This window comes from Rattus rattus, chromosome 3, assembly GCF_011064425.1.
Source record: "Rattus rattus isolate New Zealand chromosome 3, Rrattus_CSIRO_v1, whole genome shotgun sequence".
In the NCBI taxonomy this organism is placed as follows: domain Eukaryota; kingdom Metazoa; phylum Chordata; class Mammalia; order Rodentia; family Muridae; genus Rattus; species Rattus rattus.
In genome coordinates this window covers 91,307,030-91,330,203 of record NC_046156.1, presented here as the reverse complement: position 1 = coordinate 91,330,203, position 23,174 = coordinate 91,307,030, and the positions used below count along the sequence as shown (strand labels likewise).

General features: G+C 40.6%; 1 protein-coding gene across 2 annotated transcripts; it reads right to left on the bottom strand.

Annotated features, from left to right (window-relative positions):
* Nucleotides 1-2,049: 2,049 nt before the first annotated feature.
* C3H3orf33 (chromosome 3 C3orf33 homolog) lies at nucleotides 2,050-20,151 on the bottom strand. Of its 2 annotated transcripts, XM_032898303.1 has the most exons (5): nucleotides 20,018-20,151; nucleotides 18,513-18,572; nucleotides 16,599-16,746; nucleotides 7,451-7,611; nucleotides 2,050-3,336 (listed from the first exon to the last, which is right to left on the bottom strand). In XM_032898303.1, exons 1-5 carry the CDS (start codon nucleotides 20,129-20,131, stop codon nucleotides 2,935-2,937), a joined length of 885 nt encoding a protein of 294 aa, XP_032754194.1. In that variant the 5' UTR covers nucleotides 20,132-20,151; the 3' UTR covers nucleotides 2,050-2,934. The 2 variants fall into 2 exon arrangements, with proteins under 2 accessions (XP_032754194.1, XP_032754195.1); XM_032898304.1 differs by lacking the exon at nucleotides 18,513-18,572 and having other exon boundaries at nucleotides 2,843-3,336.
* Between the last annotated feature and the right edge of the window lie 3,023 nt (nucleotides 20,152-23,174).

The following is a 23,174-nucleotide window of genomic DNA, read 5'->3' as shown; positions in this document are numbered from 1 at the left end:
GTAGCTAAAACGTCAGATGCCACTGAATTATATGTGCCAAAATGGAAAAGACTAGAATGCAAGAACTTAAATGTTAAAAGCAAGACAAAACCTATTGAGATATTAGGAGCAGGAAACAAAAACCAAAATATAGCTTTCTACTCAAAAAAAAAAAAAAAGGAAGGATGCAAAACTACATCCACACATACAGACTCTTCTGAATCTCAGGGAACTCAACAAAAATAAATAGTGCTTAATGTTTACAGACTCGGACCCTCTTCTTAGGTTTTAACAAGGAGTCAGTTAGCTGCTAATGCTAAGTACACAGCCTAGACTCTGTGGTGGTTTGAATGAGAATGAGCCCCCCAGGCTTATATGTTTGAATACTTTGTCCACAGTTGGTTAAAGTCTTTGGAAACTATTAGAAGGTGTGGCTTTGTTGGAGGAGGTGTGCCACTGCGGGTGGGCTCTGAGGTTTCAAAAACCCTTGCCATTCCCACTTAGCTCTTTGCCTTGTGATCGTGGGTCAGAACGTAAGCTCTCAGCTACTGCTCCAGGACTATGACGGTCTGCCTGCTGCCATGCCCCACCGTGATGGGCATGGACACTAACCACTTAGAACATGAGCCCAGATTAAAAGTTTTTTTTTTTTCTTTTTTTCCGGAGCTGGGGACCGAACCCAGGGCCTTGCGTTTGCTAGGCAAGCGCTCTACCGCTGAGCTAAATCCCCAACCCCTATTAAATTTTTTTTTATAAGTTACCTTGGTCATAGTATATTGTCAATGTTGAGGTCTGTGTCCCCAGCATAATTGTAGCCATTTCATTCAATATCTTCCAGCTATTTCATACTGTTGCTGTAATATGCCTGCCAGCCATTGACATAGAAAAAGAACTTGACTTCAGCAGGGTCATGCTAACATATACCCTGTTATGCTTTGTATGTTATGAGGCTTGATAATCTTAAAAAATCCCACAGCTATAAGCTTCAGGTAGGATCCAGCAAAGTAAAGGTCAATACGCACTGTTACAGCTAAAATGGCTTAGTCAGGGCCGACCTCTCAGTGCTTCCAGCACTTGTGTATGAGCTCATTGTGGTTTTTGCACTTTTAGCCTTTATAAGCTGACATAAAAAATGTTCAGGGTCGTAGCCTCAGCCCCAAAATTCTAAGCTACGGCCCTCTAATCAATCAGGCTTAAGGTGCGTGTTCAATAAACTATCCCTGTCTAAGATCCGCATTTGCGTGGTTTGTGGGATGACTCTTAGACCCCAACAGTACAAGGTAACAGAAAAGTAACCAAGACAGACTCCTATAGTATGCATTCTATCTGAAGCCAATTCTCCGGGCCTTCTAGGTCTGACTTTTCTTAGTATCACAATTTGCTTTTTTAATTCTTCTTGGCTGGGCATGGTAGCTCTTAGGAGGCAGAGGCAGAAGTAGGTAGATCTCTCTCTATGAGTTCAAAGCTACCTTTGAGTAGTGAGTTCCAGGCCAGTGAGGGCCATGTAATGAAACAAAACAAAACAAAACAAAACCCCCCTTTTGTATAGATTTTCAAGGATGTTAGCTACTTTAGCTGGCAGTACAAACCTGGAATAGTGTGGTCTAAAAATGAGGCAGACTAAAATCTCATGCAATAGCCAATTTTATTCAGAACCTCAGACAATTTATTCTCTGGGGGTTAAGAAAAGTCATCTGAGTAAAGTTTACAATTACAAAGACATGTGGCAAAAACATGTTTTCCCAAAGAGGCATATAAACAAGTAACGCTATCCAGTTGTAATGAATACTCTGGAGTGAGCTCACTCCTATCTGCAATACCTGGGAAGGGCACGAAAGCACATTTTATACACAATTTTGTTTTTGAAGAAACTTAGGTCACAAGACTCTTTTCTTGTTTTCTTGGAGTTTTCTCACAAGCATTCAGAATTTCCCTCGAAGGACTCCATTGTTAGACCAAGTCGAAACAGTTAGCAAACTACTGTTGGGCTTGTGAAAGAGGCTTACATTGTCAGGAAGATTTTAATGCATTCCTTAAAGTGGTTTGGGGGTGTTTTTGCTTCCGTCAATCCTGATTTTTAGATAAAGTCTCATATTAATTAGCTCAAACTGGTTTTGAATTCAGTATGCACCAGGGATAACCTTGAATTCTTCTCCTCCAGTCTGTACTTACCAAGTGCTGGGATTACAGGTGGTGCCACCACACCCAACTTGAAACTAACCTTACCGTCTAAGCAGTTTACTCTCTTGGGTACTTAGGAGTTGGAAGGCAGGGTAGTTCAAGAATTGGTGAGTTCAGGGGCTCCATGATGTCCTAAAGATCCTTCCTTTCTGTCCTCTGTGTTGTCCTTCTCATCTTTGTCTTAAGGGCAATCCTCTTATCTAACAACAGAATGAAATTAGCTGTATTTATTACAAGGAATGGTGGTTGTACCTCTTGGATCAGTGGTCCTAATTCAGGAGTAACTGGAAAGATGCTTGAAGAAAGAGAGTGACCTCAGAGAGAAAATCTTTTTTAAAACAATTCCTTTATTATAAAGTTGATAAAATTGAAAAACGAATGTTAAATATGGGCTGCCCCAAACCACTAATATAAGTCAATACTTAAACTTACTCTTCAGACATTACCACTGTAGGGTTGGTAATAAAACTCAGTAATGGTGTGCTGCAGACCAGAGTGCCTGAGACCCTGAGTTCAATTCATGGCACTAGGGGGCAGGGAGGAAAAGATAAAGGCAAAACATAAGTTCTAGAGTATATACATCCTTCTACCGGGTAACATTCACAGTGTGTCATTCTTTCATTGATGCTGATGTTAACAGTGGCTATAATGTGCAAGTACCACGAGACTGGGATTGTGATCACCTGAGGGAATTTCCATTTTGAGTCAAATGAAAAGTGCTCTCACAGCTCCAAGGCACTCTTCAGGGAGGGCCACTCCAGACTTCACGGAGGTTCATCCTTTCCTCCGAAAGTGTAAGCGGCTCACGAATTCTCTGAGTTTCAGAACTAAAGAGTAGTTGCCCATGTTGTCCTTCCAGCTTCCGTAAGCCCTGCAAAACCTGTTGTAATGACCCTCTTTGGTGGCGCTGAGACCCGGTCCGGCTGTTTTTAAATCACTGTCCTTTGTCCATCTCTCCCTCCAGGAATCTTTCAATTTTCTAAAATAACTTTCTTTTTCAGACTCTTCCTTCCAGATTCCTTCTCCTTTCTTTAAGGCTGTCAATTCAGCTTTAAGCAAGTTTCTGTGAATTTTCCAGTGGGTTTTTGAGTCGTAATTTAGCCCTTTAACAAGAACGGTTTTGCCCAAGCCTCTTCTCAAAATCTCCTCATTCAGATTCACATTAAAATATCCACCCTTGAATAAAAAAGGAGGAAACTGATTACTTAGGAAGTGACTATTATTATTATTATATCCATACTATCTAATTTACCTTAAAATGCAGCAATTTTATTTTTCTAAGGACAGCAAGAAAAGAAAAAACAAAACCAAACCAAAAAAAAAAAACAAACAAACAAAAAAAAAACCCACCACCAAACACTACCAAAAACAATACCACCCCAAAAACATATAACACAAAGGTCACATGTTTGTAATCCTAGCATTTGTAAGGCTGAGGCAGGAGGATTACTTATTTACTCAAGTCCAAATTGAACTACAAAAAAGAGATGCTGTCTCGAACAAAGCAGTACCAACAATAAAACAGGATGTGGAGGTGCCCAGCATCCATGCAAAAAGCTAGGCATGGCAGTGTAGGCTCATAATCCCAGTGCTGGGAGGCAGAGACAGGCGAATCCCTGGATGTCACTGGCCTGCCAGCTGTTAGGGGAGTAGGTGATCTCTGGGTTCAGAAAGAGAAGGTAAAGGAGCAGGGTAATGAGGAAAACACCTGACATCAAACTCTGGCCTCCACATATGCACACTCAAGAGTGCACACCTGTGAATACATATGAACCTCCCCTACTTTTATCCTCTTGTAGTAATTGTCGTCTCTAAGGCTTACTGCCTCAGTCTGCTAACCTAGGCCTGGTCCTGGAAGCTTCTAGTCTCTGTACAATCTTATCTAGGCTTACTCACATACTTAAACACACACACACCACCACCACCACCACCACCACCACCAACAACAACAACAACAACAACAAAAATGTTGAAGACCTTAAATCAGCTATTTCTAAATTGAAAGATTTGATTTCTTTTTTTTAAAGATTTCTTTATTCATTTTATGTATACGAGTACACCATCACTGTCTTCAGACACACCAAACGATGGCATGAGATCCCATTATAGACGGTTGTGAGCCACCATGTGGTTTCTGGGAATTGAACCCATGACCTCTGGAAGAGACCTCTGGATGGCTCTCTTAGTCTCTGAGCCATCATCTCTCCAGCCCAAGATTTAATTTTTTGATATAATACATTCATGTAAGCCTTGTTCAAAGTCAACTGATTCTCACTGATCTCTAATGTAAAGAAGCATAGAAATGACGAAGTATAAAAGCTATTGGAGCTGGAGAGATGGCTCAGTGGTTAAGAGCACTGACTGCTCTTCCAAAAGTTCTGAGTTCAATTCCCATCCACCACACGGTGGTTCACAACCATCTGTAATGGGATCCGATGCCCTCTTCTGGTGTGTCTGAAGAAAGCTAGCTACAGTGTATTCATAACCATAAAATAAACTAATAAATTTTAAAAACAAAACGGTTACTTTTTTAAAAAAAAAAAGTGCTATTAACTCTCTTGGCTATGTAGAGAGAAAATGAAGCACAAGATTTGCACAATGAGAGCCATAGCAAAATAAAGTAGACTAAAATCTAACGGGTCAACAAGTCGCAATGAACTGAACAGCATTAAATATTAACCTAAAAGTCACAGGGGTTGGGGGCTCTGATAGATAGGTTTTTTGTTTGTTTGTTTGTTTTTAATGTGTAAGGGTGTTTTTCCCTCTTGTATGCCTGTGCATCCATTTCATGCCTAGTGCCTGCAGAAGCCAGAAGAAGGCATGAGATCCTTGAAACCAGAGTTAAACCTCTACTTGAGGACTGCGACCTCTGAAACAATAGCCATCATTCTTAACTGTGGAGCAATTTCTCCAACCCCAGGTATGTACATTTTAAAAAAATACCTACGCCACATAATTTTTGAATCTTTACCTTAAATTTCTTATTTCTGGAATCTCCTATTTATAATCAAATCAATAAATGACCCTCCCCCAGTTAGAGTAACTTTTGTCCTCTTGTAGTAATTGTCATCTCTAAGGCTTACTGCCTCAGTCTGCTAACCTAAGCCTAGCCCTGGAAGCTTCTAGTCTGTATCTCCAGCTCCAGGAAATCCAACACCCTCTTCTGGTGTCTACACACACATGTGCTTACACACATGTAGACACACTATTATATATAAAAACAAATCCTAGGAAAGCAGAACATAGCAAAAACAAGTGCTTCCTTCACAATCACGTGAACTGAAGTTGGATCCTAGCACCCATGTGACAGGCCAGTATTCTGCACATACTTATAACTCTAACACAGAAGGATTCTATGCCCTCTTGCAGTAGGATCATCCATGTGTATGCCATATGCCAGCACGCACACACACACACACACACACACACACACACACACTCACACCCATGTGCACATAATCTCAAGCAGACAGATACACATACACACCTTCACACGTGAACACATACACATCTTTAAAAACGTAAATCACAAGTAATGTGAAGTTAATTCTATAATGTTGAAGTTGGCTTAAATATAGAAATATTTTCTAAGATTCTACAAACTAAGTAATCATTCGGAAAAGAAAAAGACTTTAATACAAAATTAAAAAGAAAACATTATTTCTCTACACACAGTAAATTTGGGTTCATGACGACAAAAGACTTATGCTCGGTTTATCATATTTGTCCCAGTTTTAAACATTTTATAAGCTCATTTTCTTGAGCCAAACCAAACAACTAAATTTCAGTCTCACACACTAGCAGAATTCAAGCAGAAATAACTGAATCCCACCAGCACAGCATGGTCGCTTACGGGAAGCAATGTAAGGATGTGGAATGAAGGTGGACTTTTGAGCCAGGAAGAACTCTCTCTTTGCCTAGTCTGGGCAAGATGATCATCACCCCTTAGAGTCCTTACTGTAATTGAGACCGGCGACCCCACAGGATAGTTTCTGTACACGTGAAGTAACATGTGCATGGCATTGACTTTTACAGCTTGTGTGTGTGAGCACACAGGATGTTGGAGCGGATAGAGCAGTATTTACCTGTGAAAACATCCTTGTTCTTTGTAGAAGACTTTGTACCAGTTGCCCAGATACACTTCTGAAATGACTTCTATTAACAACTGATACTATAATTCATGCGTATGTAAATAAACAAATGATCCTTTACCTAGCAATGGCCAAAATCATTAATAATTTTAAAGTTTTTCTCCTTTCTTTATAACTTCCTTTTTGTATCATTCTTATTTATTTATTCATTCATTCATTCATTCATTCATTCATTCATTCATTCATTTATTTGAGACAGGGTTTCTCTGTGTAGCCCCAGCTGTCTTGAGACTTGCTCTGTAGGTCAGACTGGCCTCCAAGTCACAGAGATCCACCTGCCTCTGCCTCCAGAGTGCTGGGATTAAAGTTCTGCATCACCCCCACCTGGTTATTTTTATTTTTTTTATGTATACACGTATTTGCTTGCATGTGTGCCCTCATAGACCAGAAAAGGACATCGGATCCCTGGAACTTCAGTCACAGACTTTCATAAGTTGCCATGTGGGTGTTGGGAGCCAAGCCTAAGTTTTCTACAAAGGTAGTAAGTGTTCTTAACCAGTGTACCTTCCCTCCAGACCTATCTTTTTAGTTATTTAATTTAGAAAATTTATTTTTACTGCTTTTATTTATGTATGTGTGTGCATGCCCTTGTGGGGCCTGAGGAGCTTGATCCTGTGGAGCTGGAGTTACACAAATTTGTCACCTGCTCGATGTGGGTGCTGGGAATCAAAGTCACGTCCTCTACAAAAACAATATGAGCTCTTAAGCACTTGAGCCATCTTTTCAACCATCCCCAGGCCTTAGTTTTTAACTTTTAATATTAAATGCATATTTGTGTGTCAATGCACATGAGTACAGTTCCCACAGAGGCCAGAAGAGGGAACTGGATCTTCCGGAACTAGACTTACCAGTGGTTGTGAGCTGCCTAGAGTGGGTGTCAGGAATCAAACCCAAGTCCTCTGGAAGTCCAGCAAGAGCTCTTAATTGCTTTAGCCACCTCTCCTGCCCCTTTAGGAATTCTTTCTGACTAAAATAAATATCCATAAATTTATACAATGAAATTTATATATGAAACCCCTTGCTCTCTACATACAACCATGATTAGCAGTTTGATAAGTTCATTATAGATTCAACAAGTTAATTAAATGTTTACTTATGTTAAGAATAAAGATACCCAGCAGTTTCTTCTCACTACTCACCTTGTTCACTAAGAGGTAGCAAAAGAGTTCCGAATTCTCCTTTCCGAGGAGCTGGAACCACAGGAGCTGGGAAGGTCTCAGCTCTTTCTGTAGCCACACCTTACCGGCTTCAGTGAGTTCTACTCCAGCCAATTTAACCAACAAAACTCCACACGGCTCTTCTAAGAAAGTAATGTAGAAAGCAATTTAGCTTCAAGGGCAGGGTACAAAGCAAATTCCAAAGTCATTTCCCTCCAAGCCCCTGAAACATAGAACAATGCATTGTAGTTATCTATAAATACTCAAGCTTTAAACTTAGGACCACTTATTTTTATAAAGTTATTTTAAAAAATAATACAAGTATAGCCAGCCTTTAATCCCAATACTCAGGAAGCTGAGGCTCCTGGAGCTTTGCGAGTTTGAGGCCAGCTTGGTCTACATAAGGAGTTCAGGACCAGGCAGGTCTTCCTGAATGAAGAAAGAAAAAACAACCAACAACAACACAATCCCACGATCAAACAAAAGTCCTCATACAAGTATAGAACAGAATAATTCTAAAACCTGTTTGATTAAGATCCAGCCCACTTCACCTTTTGTAACCTCCTGGAGCTGTTTCTTCACATATATGAACAATGCAGCTTAGTGATATGGTTACTGATACAAGTAGAACCGTGTAGTTTTGGCTGTTCTGGAACTAGCTTTGTAGACCAGGCTGGCCTTGAACTCATAGAGATCTGCCTGCCTCTGCCTGCTGCGTGGTGGGATTAAGGGCATGAGTCAACATCACCCAGCTATTAACTACGTCTTAAGGAGACTCGATTCCCATCTAAACAACAACTGGCTACATCAGCACTATGGCCTTCTGAAAGGAGGTAATTTTTTGATTATGTGTATCCGTGTGAATATATGCTGCATGCATGTGTGAGGGAGGTCGTGGAAGCCAGAGGAAGCATTAGATCCCTGTAGCCAGAGTTACAAGCTGCTGTGAGCCTTTCAATATGGCTCCCAGAAACCAAACTCAGGTCCTCTGCCATAGCAGGACACTCTTTCAACCACTGAGCCATAGCCCAAATAAAAATAAAACACATTTTGCACAACAGACTTCCAAACAAGACTTCACCAATTCATAATCAAGACAATACAATATGAAGATATATATGTGTATATGTATATATACATATTACTTAAATCCTCGAAAAACTTTACCAACTTAACTTTAATAATAATTTAATTTATTAACTAATTATATTTTCAGGAAATAGGCTCACTCTGTGTTGTCCTGATTGGCCTAATACTCGCCTAGGCTCAAGTGACCTTCTACTTGATTGTGGAACTCAGAAAAAAATGTTAGGAAGGAAGGAAGGAAGGAAGGAAGGAAGAAAGGAAGGAAGGAAGGAAGAGAGGGAGGGAGGAAGGAAGGAAGGAAGGAAGGAAGGAAGGAAGGAAGGAAGGAAGGAAGGAAGGGCTGGTGAGACGGCTCAGTAAGTGCTACAGTTTGAATATAAGTGTCCTATATAGGTTCCTGATTTCAGCACTTAGTTTCCAATTATTAGTGCTATCTGGGAAGGTACTGGAACTTCTGTGAGACAGAGACTTACTGGAGGAAGTACATCACTGTGTGGGCCTTGAGGTTTTATAGCCTGGTCCAACTTCCTGGTTTCTCTATTTCCTGAGTGCTGACACAGGTGACCAGTCAGCTCACGTTCTGGTCATCATGTGATACTTGACAAAGGAAAGTGTGTGGTTGGCTTAGTGTTTTTGAACAAGGAGAGTGCAGACGACAAAGCAGCTGTTAGAGATCAATGTGGTAAAAAGAACCTCCCTGCTCTGCCCTGAGACAGTAAGACAGGTTCTCTAAGGGCAAGAACACAATGATCCTTGAAAATGCAAATTCATTTAAAAGGAAAAAGCCTAAGCTCAGAAGGCAAAAGAGATTTCCAGCCTCTGGAAAGCAACTACAGAAATGTTTCCTCAGGGTCAGTGCAGAGTACTGAGACAACTGTGGTCCGAGGGGGCTGGCCTACGTCTTGATGTGGCTACAGAATGTGGCAGCACTATTATTGCCCCCCACGGCACTACTGGTTTTCAAGGAATAAATGATGAGAGAGTCATGAAGAATGGCTGATGCCAGATGCTGTGTGGCAAGGTTAGAGATATAACAGAAAGCACCCCCCCCCCCAGGCTGCTGTGCAGGAGAAACCTCAGTTGAAATGGAGACCATAGGAGCATTAAGATACTAGGACCATCCTGCTAAGACTGAATCCCCAGTGAACGTGATTGTTGGGGGGAGGGCAGCAATAGGGGGAGGGTGGGGAGGGGAACACCCGTAAAGAAGGGGAGGGGGAGGGATTAGGGGGATGTTTGCCCGGAAACCAGGAAACCGGGAAAGGGAATAACATTCGAAATGTAAATAAGAAATACTCAAGTTAATAAAAAAAAAAATTACAATGACTACATGAATGAGAGCAATGTTATAAAAAAAAAAAAAAGAATAACAATGCTAACCAACAAAAGGTTCCAAAGACTATACATGGATTGACCCATGGCTCCAGCTGCATATATAGCAGAGGATGGCCATGTTGGACACCAATGGAAGGTGAAGCCCTTGGTCCTGCCAAGGCTAGACTTCCCAGTGTAGAGGAATGTCCGGGGGAAGTGGGAGTGACATGAATGGGGAGAGGAACACCTGTATAGAAAAAAGGGGAGGGGAATGGGATAGGGGGCTCATTTCTGGGAAACTGGCAAAGGGAATAATTTTGAAATGTAAATAAAAAATCGAATAAAAGAAAAAAGAGTCTAGCTTTTTAATAGAAGTAGAGAGGAAGCATTTTTCTATAACAAAAGGGCTGCAAAAGGTGAAACATTGTTTACCCTAAATTTCTCTTCACTATTTGCTGAGCTGAACATAGTCCTGGAAAAGTCTGTATAGTTGATAGAATCAGAGCTTGGCTTCTCCTTTAGATAGTGTTTAGGTAACAGTATTTCCCGGTGTTCATTTCTTAGTTTTGATGAGAAGTGCATGTCTATATAACATCTTCAGCTTAGGGGAAGAAGCAGGAAAGAGTCCTAGGTACTGTCTTCTCAACCTTCTGAAAAATGCATTTTATTCCAGGTTAAAAGAAAACTCCATAGGTGCTGTTAATTTAGTATTTGTGAAGCAAGTTTGCTTCTCATGATTCCTGACTTAATGCTTTCCCACTGCCTGTTTCCCACTGCCTGTCTTTGTGAAATGCAGTAATCAGCCACAGGCCTATAGATGGATCCGAAAAAAAGAAAAAAAAAACAAAACTCATAAGGTAGATGCCAGGTAATGCAGTTCTATAACCACCTTCTGAGTCCTGTTGACATTGTCATTCTGTGAGGTCAGGTTCCCTAATGGAATGTGCATGAGGCTATACATGCAAGTTACAGTAATAGTTGTTTATGTGTAAACAAAAGCAAAAGCCTGTCTCATCTACCAGCCAATAGCCAAGTAGACATTGTTTAATGTAAAGTCATTTTAAGTCCATTGAAGAATTTATGAAAGCATTATAAGAAAACTTTTGTGTTCTCCTGACTTAACAAAAAGCAGAAAATATGTAATTTATTCAGGTTTGGAGAACTTTCAAAGAGAAAGTTATATTCACTATGGGACTTGTTTGTCCTGTGATGTGATTTAATTTTACATTTGGAAACAATAATTAATATGTATAAGGGTCTGGAGAAATGACTCAGCAGTTAAGAGCCCTGACTGCTCTTCCAGAGGTCTCAAGTTCAATTCCCAGTAACCACATGGTGGCTCACAACCATCTGTAATGGATCTGATGCTCTCTTCTGGTGTTACTGAAAGAGTGACAGTATACTCATTAAACAAACAAACAAACAAACAAACAAAAAGACACTAGGACCATAAGTTATCCAACAGGGAGAGCTGCAGTCTTGGAGTAGACCTAGCCTAAGTCTAAGGCAGAAGCTGTATGTGCTGCAGGTGACACGGTTGGAAGAATAGGACTTTTGAACCTAGTTGATTATAATGCATGCCCCAGATGGTGGACATGGAGCTATAGAATTTGGTGTTTTCCTTTTATTCCTGCTAGAGTTTGGTTTTGCTTTCGTATTGTTTTTTTATACTTTAGTTCTTCCTCTCGAATAGGGATGTTTACTTTGTGTTATTGTATGTTAGAATAATGTGTTTGTAAATATGCGTGTGCTTTGAGGCAGGGCATGTGCCTCTGGCTAGCTTGGAACTCACTAGGTTGGACTTGAACTCACAGAGATTACCTTTCTCAACCTCCTGAGTGCTTGGATTAAAGATATGTGCCCCCAAGACAAGCTAGTAATTTGTTTTTGTTTTTTTAAAGATTTATTTATTTATTAATTTTAGGTATATTAGTACACTGCAGCTGTCCTCAGACACACCAGAAGAAGGCATCATATCTCATTACAGATGGTTGTGGGCTACCATGTGGTTGCTGGGATTTGAACTCAGGACCTCTGGAAGAGCAGTCAGTGCTCCTAACCACTAAGCCATCTCTCCAGCCCTGGTTTTTGTTTTTTACAGGTCACATTTAATAGATGACTTTTGTTTTAGAAGAGATTTTGGACTTTGAATTTCTGAACTATATTGAGACTATTAAAGACGGTAAGGACATTAGAAGTTAGAATAAATGCATTATGCATCATGAAGCAGTCACAAGCCTGTAAGGCCAGTGGTGGGATGCTCTGGTTTGAATATGAAATGTCTCCCATAGGCTCATGTGTTTGAAGACTTGGTGCCCAGTAGACAACTTTAGAACCTTTAGGAACTAGAGACTTGCTGGAAGAGTATACCACTGGGGTGGGCCTTCAGGCTTGTTTGTTTGCTTGTTTTTTGAGACAAGTTTTCTCTATATAGTCCTGGCTATCCTGAAACTTGATATGTAGACAAGGCTGGCCTCGAACTCACAGAGATCCACCTGCTTCTGTCTACTGAGTGTTGGGATTAAAGGCCTGCATCCACCACAACCAACGGGGCTTTGACCTTTTAAAGCTGGGTTTCACTTTCCATATTCTCTTGCTTTTTGACAGTCAATGCAACGTGGCTAGCTGGCCAGCATCATACTTCGACTGCCATGCCCTTCCCACATTGATGAACTATATCCTGTGGGAACTGTAATCGAAAACAAACCTCTCTCCTTTAAGTTTCTTTGGTCAGGTATTTTTGTCTCAAGAACATGTAAAGCAACCAAGGCAGCAAGTGACAGCGCTTGCTGTGAGTCTCACAATCTGAGTTTTATTTCCACAACAGTGAAACAAGAGACCCAACTCCTGGAAGTTGTCCTCCGATCTCTATAACTATGCTGTAGCACACACCCCCCACACACTCTTTAATAAGAAATTATATACTTAAAATATATAGAGAGTTTTCAAAGAGATTTAAAAAATCTAAGGTTAATTTCACCTATTTCTAGGTGAAAAAATTTTGATTAAAAAGATGTCCTAAGGGCAGGTGAGATGGGTAAAGGTGCTTGCAGTCAAGCCTGACCTAAGTTAGAGTACCAAGACCCATATGGTAGAAAGAAAAGATTGTGGGCTTTCTTTTGGCCTCCACACCTATACTGTGGTACATACCCTTCCCCCCAATACACATACACATACACACACACACACACACACACATACACACACACACACACACACACACACACACACCAAAGAAACAAATTGAAAGTGTAGTTTTTGAAACATTTTTAGACGAGTCCCACTGTGTTACTCTGACCAGCGAGACCTCTCTATGTAAACTAGACTGGCCTCAAACTTAAAGAGGCTTTGAGTTCCTGACTGCTAACATTTAAAGCAGGCACCACTACACCCAGCAATGTGGTTTTGTTGTTTGTTTACTTGTTTGTTTTGCAATAAAAGATGTTTTAAAACTCAATTATGCTGATAACAACAAACCCTTTCCTTCAGATTGGGTTGCTTAAAACCTGTCCCCTGAGTTTCAGGCGAAAAAGCATCAGTGAGCAGGTAATTTGTGTCCTTAGGAAAAAAATTCGATACAAGTAATATGTAACTAGATTAAGATAGAACATAGAACACAGATTAGTTGGTGTTCTGGGGTTAAGGTAGTAAGTACATGCTTGTAATCCCAACACTCACGAGGCAGAGACAGAAGTACTAACAGTTCAAGGCCAGCCTGGGCTATACTGCAAGATTTTACCTCAAAATATATAAACAAGTTTTAAAAATTAGATGACTATAAGCCATTGGTATACCATTGATCAATTATACCATTGGTATAAATTCTGAGGGCTCTTCTAATGTTTGAAGTTGCCAGTACCACCAGTCTTCCACTAAAAGCTTCTACAGTCTGTGAGACCAAAGATTAGGTAACCGAAAACTTGAAGTGGATGGTCTGAATCTAACTCAACACTATCAACTTTAGTATCAGTGTCTCAAAGTTTCACATAATAAAGCCACTGGGTTTTTTTTTAATGAGGACATTTCTTATTGAACACTCAAAATATGAAACAGTCAATAAGAATAAAGTCATTATGATTTAATAAACCACCCATAACAAATGCATGAGTAGGAGAATGTCTATAGATTTTCACCAAAACCTTTGAATAGTTTTGGAAATGTAAATATTCCTTTCAAAAGCCTGTGGTTTTTAGCTGGGCATTGCCTACAACCTGCAGAAGCAAAACTGTCACAAGTTTCAGGCCACCTTGGTACACATAATGAGTTCTAGGCCAGCCAGGTCCATATAGGAAGAACTTGTCTCAAAATAATAGCAAAAAAAAAAAAACCCAAAAAAACCCCCAAAAAACAACAAAAACAAAAAACCCACACTATTTCTATATTTCTATATTTAAAATTATCATATTTATTTATTGTGTGTGTGAGCAGGTACATTCATTGCCACAGCACACATGCAGACATGATAGGACAACATGTGGCAGTCAATTCTTTCTTTTGTCATGTGACCTCAGATATTAAACTCAGGTCTTCAGTATGGTGGCAAATATCTTTACATGCTAAGTTACCTCGCCAGCCCTCAAATATCTGTCTGTTTGGGTTTTTTAGTTATTACCTTCATCTACTTATTTGTGTGTGTGTGTGTGTGTGTGTGTGTGTGTGTGTGTGCGCACATGGAAGTCAGAATAACGTGTGATGCTATTTCTCTCCTGCCATGTGGGTCCTTGAGATTGCACTCAACTAGAAAGGCTAACAAGGCAGCACCTTAACCTGCTGAGCCATGTTGCATAGCCATGATTTTTAATTCCTAATTATTTTTATATTTGCCTCTGCGATATGAATCTTTTTGTCCTTCTAGTTCTTCAATAAACCTTTTTACATTTTTAAGATTTATGTGTATGAATGTTTTGTCTGCATTGTGTATGTGCTCCCATCCTTAGAGGTCAGAAGAGGGAATTGGATCCCCTGGAACTGGTGTCAAAGATGGTTGTGAGCCATCATGACCATGGCTGAGATGTTCTAAGTCATCTCTCCAGTCTCCTTAATAAATCCTGCATGACAGTGATAGCTGTGTTCTAACATGATAGTTTTGATAGCCACTTTATGGTATAATAGTCTTTATAGCTGTTATAACTTAATAATGGATGACAGATATGTTAAAAATATAATAACCATGATAGTTGTCATACACATTAGCCATGATGACTGTCATACACACTATCCATGATGGCTGTCATACACACTATCCATGATGGCTGTATACACACTAGCCATGATGGCTGTCATACACACTATCCATGATGGCTGTATACACACTAGCCATGATGGCTGTATACACACTAGCCATGATGGCTGCTACACATTAACCATGATAGCTGTCATACACATTAGCCATGATGGCTGTCATACACACTATCCATGATGGCTGTATACACACTAGCCATGATGGCTGTTACACATTAACCATGATAGCTGTCATACACATTAGCCATGATGGCTGTTACACACTAATTGTGATGGATGTTATGATGTACTAGTCATTATAGCCATGTTATGACAAAATAGTGCTGGGAATTGAACCCGGGTCTTCAGGAAGAGCAACAAGTACCCTAAATCACTAAGTTTTCCTACAGTCCCCTTCAATAAATCTTGCATAGAAACATCTTTAAAAGTCCAATCCACATTGAATGGGATGATACAGAGATGCTAGAAGGTAGCAGAAAGAGCATTAACATGTTCTGGTAGAGGGGGCTAAGAGTGCTCTGTCAAAAAGATAGTATGTGGCTTTTAAAGTTGAACACAGAATCAGGGAAAGGAGAAAGTATGTCCAATGAGGGCAAAAATATGGACAACTAAGAAACGAGAGAATGACACAGAATGGCACTCTCTCAGTGATAAATACCATCTCCAAGGAGTCTGCTTCATCGCCAAACTCTTGTTTGTTCTTCCGTTGTTTGTCTTGAAATAGGGTCACCCTACATACCCCTGTAGTCATGAGACTGCATCTACAGGAGAAATGTGTATGTGCCTGGGCTCTTTAATATGAAACATAGTTAAATGATAATAAGTAATAATAAAAAAAACCCAAAAAAACTAAAAACAAAAGCAAAAACCCCCCAAAAAACAGTCTGGCTCCTACTATGCATCTAGTCTCCTCTGGACCCTTTAAACCTTTCTTTGCTATGTTTCAGCTACTGGAGGCTCATTCCCTTATGTTCTTCCAGGCTAGCCCACTCAAATGGTCAGGCCTCTGGTTATGTAACAACTCCTCAACGAGACCTTCTCTGACTACTGTATATGGGCATATTTCTTTAACCCCATCAGACCTGAATAATTATGTATCCTAGGACTCCATCTTCAGTGACATTAGGACAGATTTTCACAGGTATGTTATCCATCTTCCTCCAAGATTGTAAGATACAAGAGTTAGAAGGGCTGTGCTTGTTTAACTCAGCATCACACACAGTTATTTTAGGTCCTAGGCCAGAACAGACTGTCATCATTTCTGGGATGAGCAGCTGACGGCCTAAATGAAAGACTGAGTGTCAACTAAAACAAGGGAGAGAACTCTAGAGACAAATTAAATAATTTCTTGTAAATCAAACTATGGTTCAGACTTCCATAGCCTCTGGAAAGTAGTCAGAATTAGAATGCTACTTTATAAATCTAGCTATTGAATACCACAGTAATCACTATGGTCATCACTCGGTTTTAACAATTACTGTTTACTTACGTTTCCATGAAGATATGAAAGGTAAAGTAATAGGTACATGTTCAATTTCTAGACCACACTCAGTTATCCGCTGTAATCGGCCACGTAGTTTAACTTTCTTTCTTATAAATTCTACTGGAATATCTGAGGAGGTTGTAAATTTTGACGTCTGTTGGTTTACAAAGAAGAAGAAGAAGATGTAATTTTCACTTAAAATGAAAATAAAATGTGAAGATATCAAAGCATTTAACAAGAAGACAGAGCCGCTGAAAAGTTTTAACTCGGTTCTTAATTTGACATTAACGTTTTAATATTTAATAAAGTGTTTATAGGGTCTGGAGAGCTGGCTCAGCAGTTACAGGCACTTAATGTGGGTTCAGTTTCCAGCATCAACTTCCTGGTACTCTCTTCTGACATCTGAAACTCACACATGCACACACATACACACATATAAATAGTAAATAAGTTTAAAAACATATATAGAGACTTAAAGCTTACTACTCACTACTTCTTCTTTTCTATGTCAAACTACTATATAAAAGATGGCGACTATAAATCCCAACCAAAGTTGTGTCACGTTAATGACTCCTAACTGGCAAGACATGTTTTAATGTTTAACAATCATTTAGGAGACAAAGCAAATCCTGTTGACAAAGGCCAACATTGAAATTTTATTTCCTCAGCAACTCCTTGGAACCCAGGGTTAGTAGTTATTTAATGTGACAGGCAGCACAGCGCATATCACGGCTAGTTCATAACTTTACACGACACTGGATTTGTTTCTTTTTCCAGAAAATAATGCTATAGAGTATTTTGTCTGCAAGGGAGAAGAGCTTTATCCAAATGTTGGGGAAATTTCTAGTCGTCTATCAACCAGAATTTTTAAAAATTTCTATTTAGTGGGGTGTGTGTGTGTGTGTGTGTGTGTGTGTGCATGTTTCATGGTACATGTGGACATCAGAGGACAACTCTGTGGAGCATGTTCTCTTCTTCCACCTTCACATGGGTTCTGGGACCAAACTCTGGTCTCCAAGGCTTGTACGAGAGCCTTTATCCACTGAGCTATCTCGAAGCTCCAGGACTCACTTTTAATTGGGATTCAGAAGGACCACTCTGGATTTTGTGTGTGTGTGGGAGGGGTACATAAAATACTTATGTGTATTTTGTTTTCAGATATTCATCAACATGAACGTCATAATGATAACCCACATTCTTGAGATGTGGTCTCTCTCTCCATATATCTATATATTTATATATCTATATCTATCTATCTATGGAGATAATATATCATTTTATATATAATAGGTATTATTATATATATATTAGGCAAAGTCTCAAAAGACCATTCCAAGTTAAATTGGAAAGTTGTAACCGTTTAGGTTTGATAACTTAATAACAGCCACAGCAGAACTTGCATTTCTATGTACATATAATAGTTTATTAACAAAACAGCTGAGAAACAGTTTTGCCTAAAAGACAAGATTTCATTTGTACCAACAACTCCTATCCAGAGCAGACAAACCCTAGTTTGTGTGGTTTTGGTTTTGGTTTTGGTTTTGAGACAAGGTCTCCTTCAGTCCATGCCAGGCAGATCTGGAGCTCAACAGCAGTTCAGGCTGGTCATGAACTTGCAGCAATGCTGCCTCAGCTCTCCAAGTTCAGTGACTCTACTATTTTATAACAAGCTAAATCCTTTATGGAATCATTTTTTAGGTCTTAAAAATATGGCTATGTAAATAGCCTGTAGAATTAAGTAAGCAAAATTCTGCACATTTTCTACAGCCCTAAAATAAATTCTCTGTTCTAAATCTTAACCAAGATCTTAAAGTACATTTGCAATCTTAAAATACAATTTAAAAATCTTCTAGGATGAATCCAAGTGGCCTGGAATGAGACCAAGCCGATTGTCTGTTGCCTGAACCATTGATGACTTACCAGCCGAACGCTCCTTATTAGTAACACTATCCCAGCTATGGCCATTCCAGTGCTGATGTTCTACAGGAAGAGATTTAACGATTAATTCTCACCAATTATCGTTTACAATAGTCAGTGTACTAACTTAAAAGGAAGGAGACTGTCCTTGTGACCACTAACGGTTCAAGTAACACAGATGCTTCAAATGGTGGCTCGACTCTTCCAAACGCGCCCTGTCCCCACCGCCTCTGTCCTGTCCTTCAGCTCTTACAGTATTCTTCCTTAGCAACCTGGCATGCATATGGACTGGAGTGAGTGATTGTGCCTTGTATGCACACATGGCCTAGCATTTCTAACTTTTCATCCATGGTGAATTATGTACTTGGTAGGAAACCTTAGAATACAGCATCATGGCAAACATTGGGTAAGCGTGTGTGTAAATGGTTGGACATTAATATTAGTATAGTGAGTAATAATACATGTATTTATTTGGCACTGATTACTACTAAAGGGCACATACTAGACTGCTCAGAGGATGGCGCTACAATGGCATGTCAGCAGGCATGGCCTTGGACCTCATGCTGCCTTGTTGCAAAGCATTGCACAATTCAGGTCCCTCCAATTCTTAGCAAAATGGTTAAAAGTTGTTGTTCCTTCTAAATGCATTGTCCTTCTGGCTTTTGGCTACTCATCTGTCCTAGTGATCTGTCACCCTGTTTGCCTCAGATTTTGCTTCTGCCACCTTCTCCTCCCCCAGAGAATCCCCTAGGCCTCATTTCCAGAACATCTTCTGTAACTTTCTGCAGTTGTTTCAAGATGCTGGTCAAGACCAGGGCTTTAACCACTCTGCCAGGTTATGCAGCTCACTCTCAGCTTCACGTCCAGTTGTGATTTCCCTTGAATACTAAACTATGCTCTGCCGGCTCAAACAACTGTGCTTTGAGTCTCCACGTTTGCATGCCCAAGAGCTCTGCAGTTTTTCCCAATAAATCATTTACTGCAAGTCCATGTCAGGAACCATCACCATCATCAACCCAGGGGCAGCTCCCGCCTAGCATACATCACCACCACAGGAACCTTAGCATCTTTTCTCTAGAATTAGCCTGAACACTTATTAGCCTACGTGCCCCCTTTTGGTTAAATTTCAGTGTCTTTTGTTTCGCTTTAAAACAAAACACGACTGGTGACAGTTCAGTGGTAAGCACTTCAGAGCTTACCGAAGTTTGAACCTCAGCCTTGAGAAAACCCATCAAGGCTCTGTCAAGGCCTCCCAGGTTTCTCTGCTCTTACTGCGTTTCCAGCAGGCCAATACTGAAAGAGGAGCTAGTCCTAGACCAGCCCCATGGTGTCCCCAGCCTTGCGCCAGCCTCCAGGCCTGATTGCCGCCGCTAGGGCGGCAAAAGAGGCGATGTCGCCTCCCTGGCCATTCCCCTGTAGCCGGGCTGTCCTTCCGCTCCAGCGGGTCCTCTACGAGGCCTGCCGCGATCACCGCGCTCAGGCTAGCCCACCCTGCCGGGCCGTGGCACCTGGACAAGACGCAGATGTTTGTCCGCCCACTGCGACATCCGCGTTACCACGTTGGCCTCCCCTCGGTCGCGGTCGGAAGCCTGCGACCCGAGGCTCGCGGGCGGCCGCGCCATGTTCCGGCGTCCAGCGGGTTCCCGCTGGTGGGCAGCAGGGGGCGCTGAGCTGCGCTCCGGGTCCCCGCCTCTCCTGGGCGTTTGCAACCTTGCCTACGCGTGTCCTTTGATTGGCACCATGCCAGCCATAGCAACAGAACAACACTGACTCAACACAACACAAAAAATGCCGTAAAATATAAAGAATTAGGAAATCTGTGTAAATATACACGATCTTCTTAGTCTTGCTACTTTTTCTACAAGCTTATTTTTATGTTTTTGTTGTTTTTGTTTATATTTTTGAGACACGGGTTTCTCTGCGTTATTCCTGGCTGCCCTGTAACTTGCTCAAGCAGACAGGCTGGCTCGAACTCAGAGATCCACCTTCCATTTTTTATGGTGCTGGAGAGCAAACCCAGATCCTTCTACACATTGGGCAGATTGTGTTCCAACCTTTGTTTCTCTAGAAACAGGGTTTATGTAGCACAGGCTGGCCTCAGCGTACTAGTCTTTCACCTCAACTTCTTCGATACAGATGCCATTGCTGTGTTTGTGTGCCCTGACTTTCTAAATATTTTTAATGCCAAGGATAATAAAGGAACGAGAGATGGAGATATACTTATTCAGCCAAAATGTGCATTGTGAAATAAATTTAACTTTGGTCCAAAGAGAGATCTGGCCTTTCCCATTGTGCCGGGTAACTCTAAAATATCTTACCTGATAAAATTATCCTTTACTGAGGCTTTTGCGCCTGTAAGAAAATCTAACATCCCACTTATGGTGGAGGCTTTGAGTCTGACCTCAGCTTGACCTCCAGAGGGGCTAGAGACTGGCAGTGTACTATAGTAAAAACCTCTACACACAGGTGTAGGGAAGCATTCCTGGTTTCATTGTCCCATGCTTTCTCACACATGGTTTTCTGAGAGGAGTCAGTGTTATTCATGACATCATGAGTGAAGATGCTTTTAAAACAAATTGCCACACCCTGAGGGTGTCCTTGGACATTCCCAAACTCTACAGTTGGTGTTAGAAGTATTAAAAGTTGTTTAACTCTGCATGGTTCGCTATATTGTCATCTCTATTTAGAAGTAATGTTTAAAATGTTACAGGAGGGCTTTCTTAACATGTGAGGCCCTAGGTTAGATCCCTAGCATTGCAAAAACATAACATAAAAAATGAAAAAGTACAATAAATTTACCTTAGAGAAATCAAATATATAATGTTGTGAATTAGCCTTCTCACACCCCACAGTTTTATGAATGACAGTGGCACCCACTTGCAAAGCCTATGTTTTTACTTGCTTACATGATGTGCATACCCAGGTATATTTTCAAAAGCACCAGATAGGAAAGGAAGATATTATATTGTTGTAAATGGATAACAGTAAAATAGTCCATTAAAGACTTGAAGTAGCTAATTATGCTTTCATATCTACAAGACTAAGTCATCATGGGTAAGTCCCTCCTGAGTTCCAAGAACTGCTAGGAAAGTTAGAAAACAAAGCTGCTTAATCTTATCTGAAAAATATTACAGTAAACTCTAATGTTAGCTTTATCTTCCAGCGGAAGACCTGTCGTCTATCCCTACCTCGGGCCTTGTCTTTTCAGCACATCTTGCTATCCTTACACCCCACCCTAATTTCCCCAAACCTCCCCACCCCCACCACCCCACCCCAGATCAGGGATCAGTCCCAGGATGTCTTCCTGCCTCTGCAGGCTTCTCCTACCACTCACCCACATGTCCCTGTCCCTACTTCTTTACTTTCAATTTACTTACATCAAAACTCAGAATCTGACTTTTAAAAATCCTTGTAAAATTTTTCAATCATGGTGTCTGTGTGGATGTGTTCCTTAGAGGAGACACTCGCAGAGGTCAGGGATTCCACTGGGGCTACAGGTAGGCACCTGGTACCGGTCCTGGGAACTGATTTTAGGCTCTCTACAAGTACAGCACATGTTTTTAACTACTTCAGCTCCCCTGGTTTTGACCTCTTCTTTATTGGGGGGTCTGGAAATTGCCACACGAACTATCCATACACCAATTTTGGTTAAGGAAAAGGAGTTTATTGAACATGTATCATATTACTGGACCAGAAGAAAGAAAAATCGAATTGCGGCAGTAGTCTGTCCTCAGGGTTTTATAGGAGAACCCAGTTTCAAACGTTGAAAGGGCAAGGAGGGGAGCGGTTGGCTCACTAGGCAAAGTGTCATCAGCCAACCTTTAAGCTGATTGGTCCTGAGTAAGGTAAGGGGGTGGGGGATGGGTGGTGAACAGGGGAATTTCAGAACACTGAGATAACAGAGCATGAGTATTATAATAATAACTTTTTGGCTTATAATAACTTAATGGCATTCTTTAATGTCAGCCACAAAAGCCACAGTGAGCTCCTACAAAGGTCCAGAAAGGACTGCCTGGTGGTCAGCTCTGACTCAAGATATTTTATAGATAACAATTCATATTGACCTTTGATGTGATGGGTTCTATGTAAGCTTTGCGGAATTTCTTAAGATTAGCAAAGTTCATACAGAACATTCAGAACGTACGGAACAAAACAGGGTGTGTGGTCAGCATGTCCTTGAGCCAAGTTACTTCTCTGTATCAATGCCTGGCAGGCATGTTACAGCAACGCTCAGAAATAGTTGGCAGGCATGGAACAAAATGGCTAAAGCTATTCTAGGAGGATCAGACCATAACATTCTTTCCATTCACACTTTATTAAATTTCCCATGCTTTCCAAATTCAAAAGATGACGTCTCTTCTAGTTAAAATTCATCATTGATAAATAACTTGATTAGAAGTTCACCCTTGTAGCTAAAGATGTAGAACGCTTGCGTAGCCATCCAAAGCCCTAGGTTCAATCTCTTTTGCATAAAACTAGTCATATACGTGTAACCTAGTCAACTAATTTTCACCATATAGAGCTGGGTGTGTGTAATCTTGGCATGTGAGAAGGGAGAGTTCACTTTTGAGCAACTATTTTAAGTGCAGAATAAGGTTATAAATCAAAGGATATAAACTGGGCATTGGTATCTTGGTTTAAGAAGGAGAAATGCAATATGAAGCT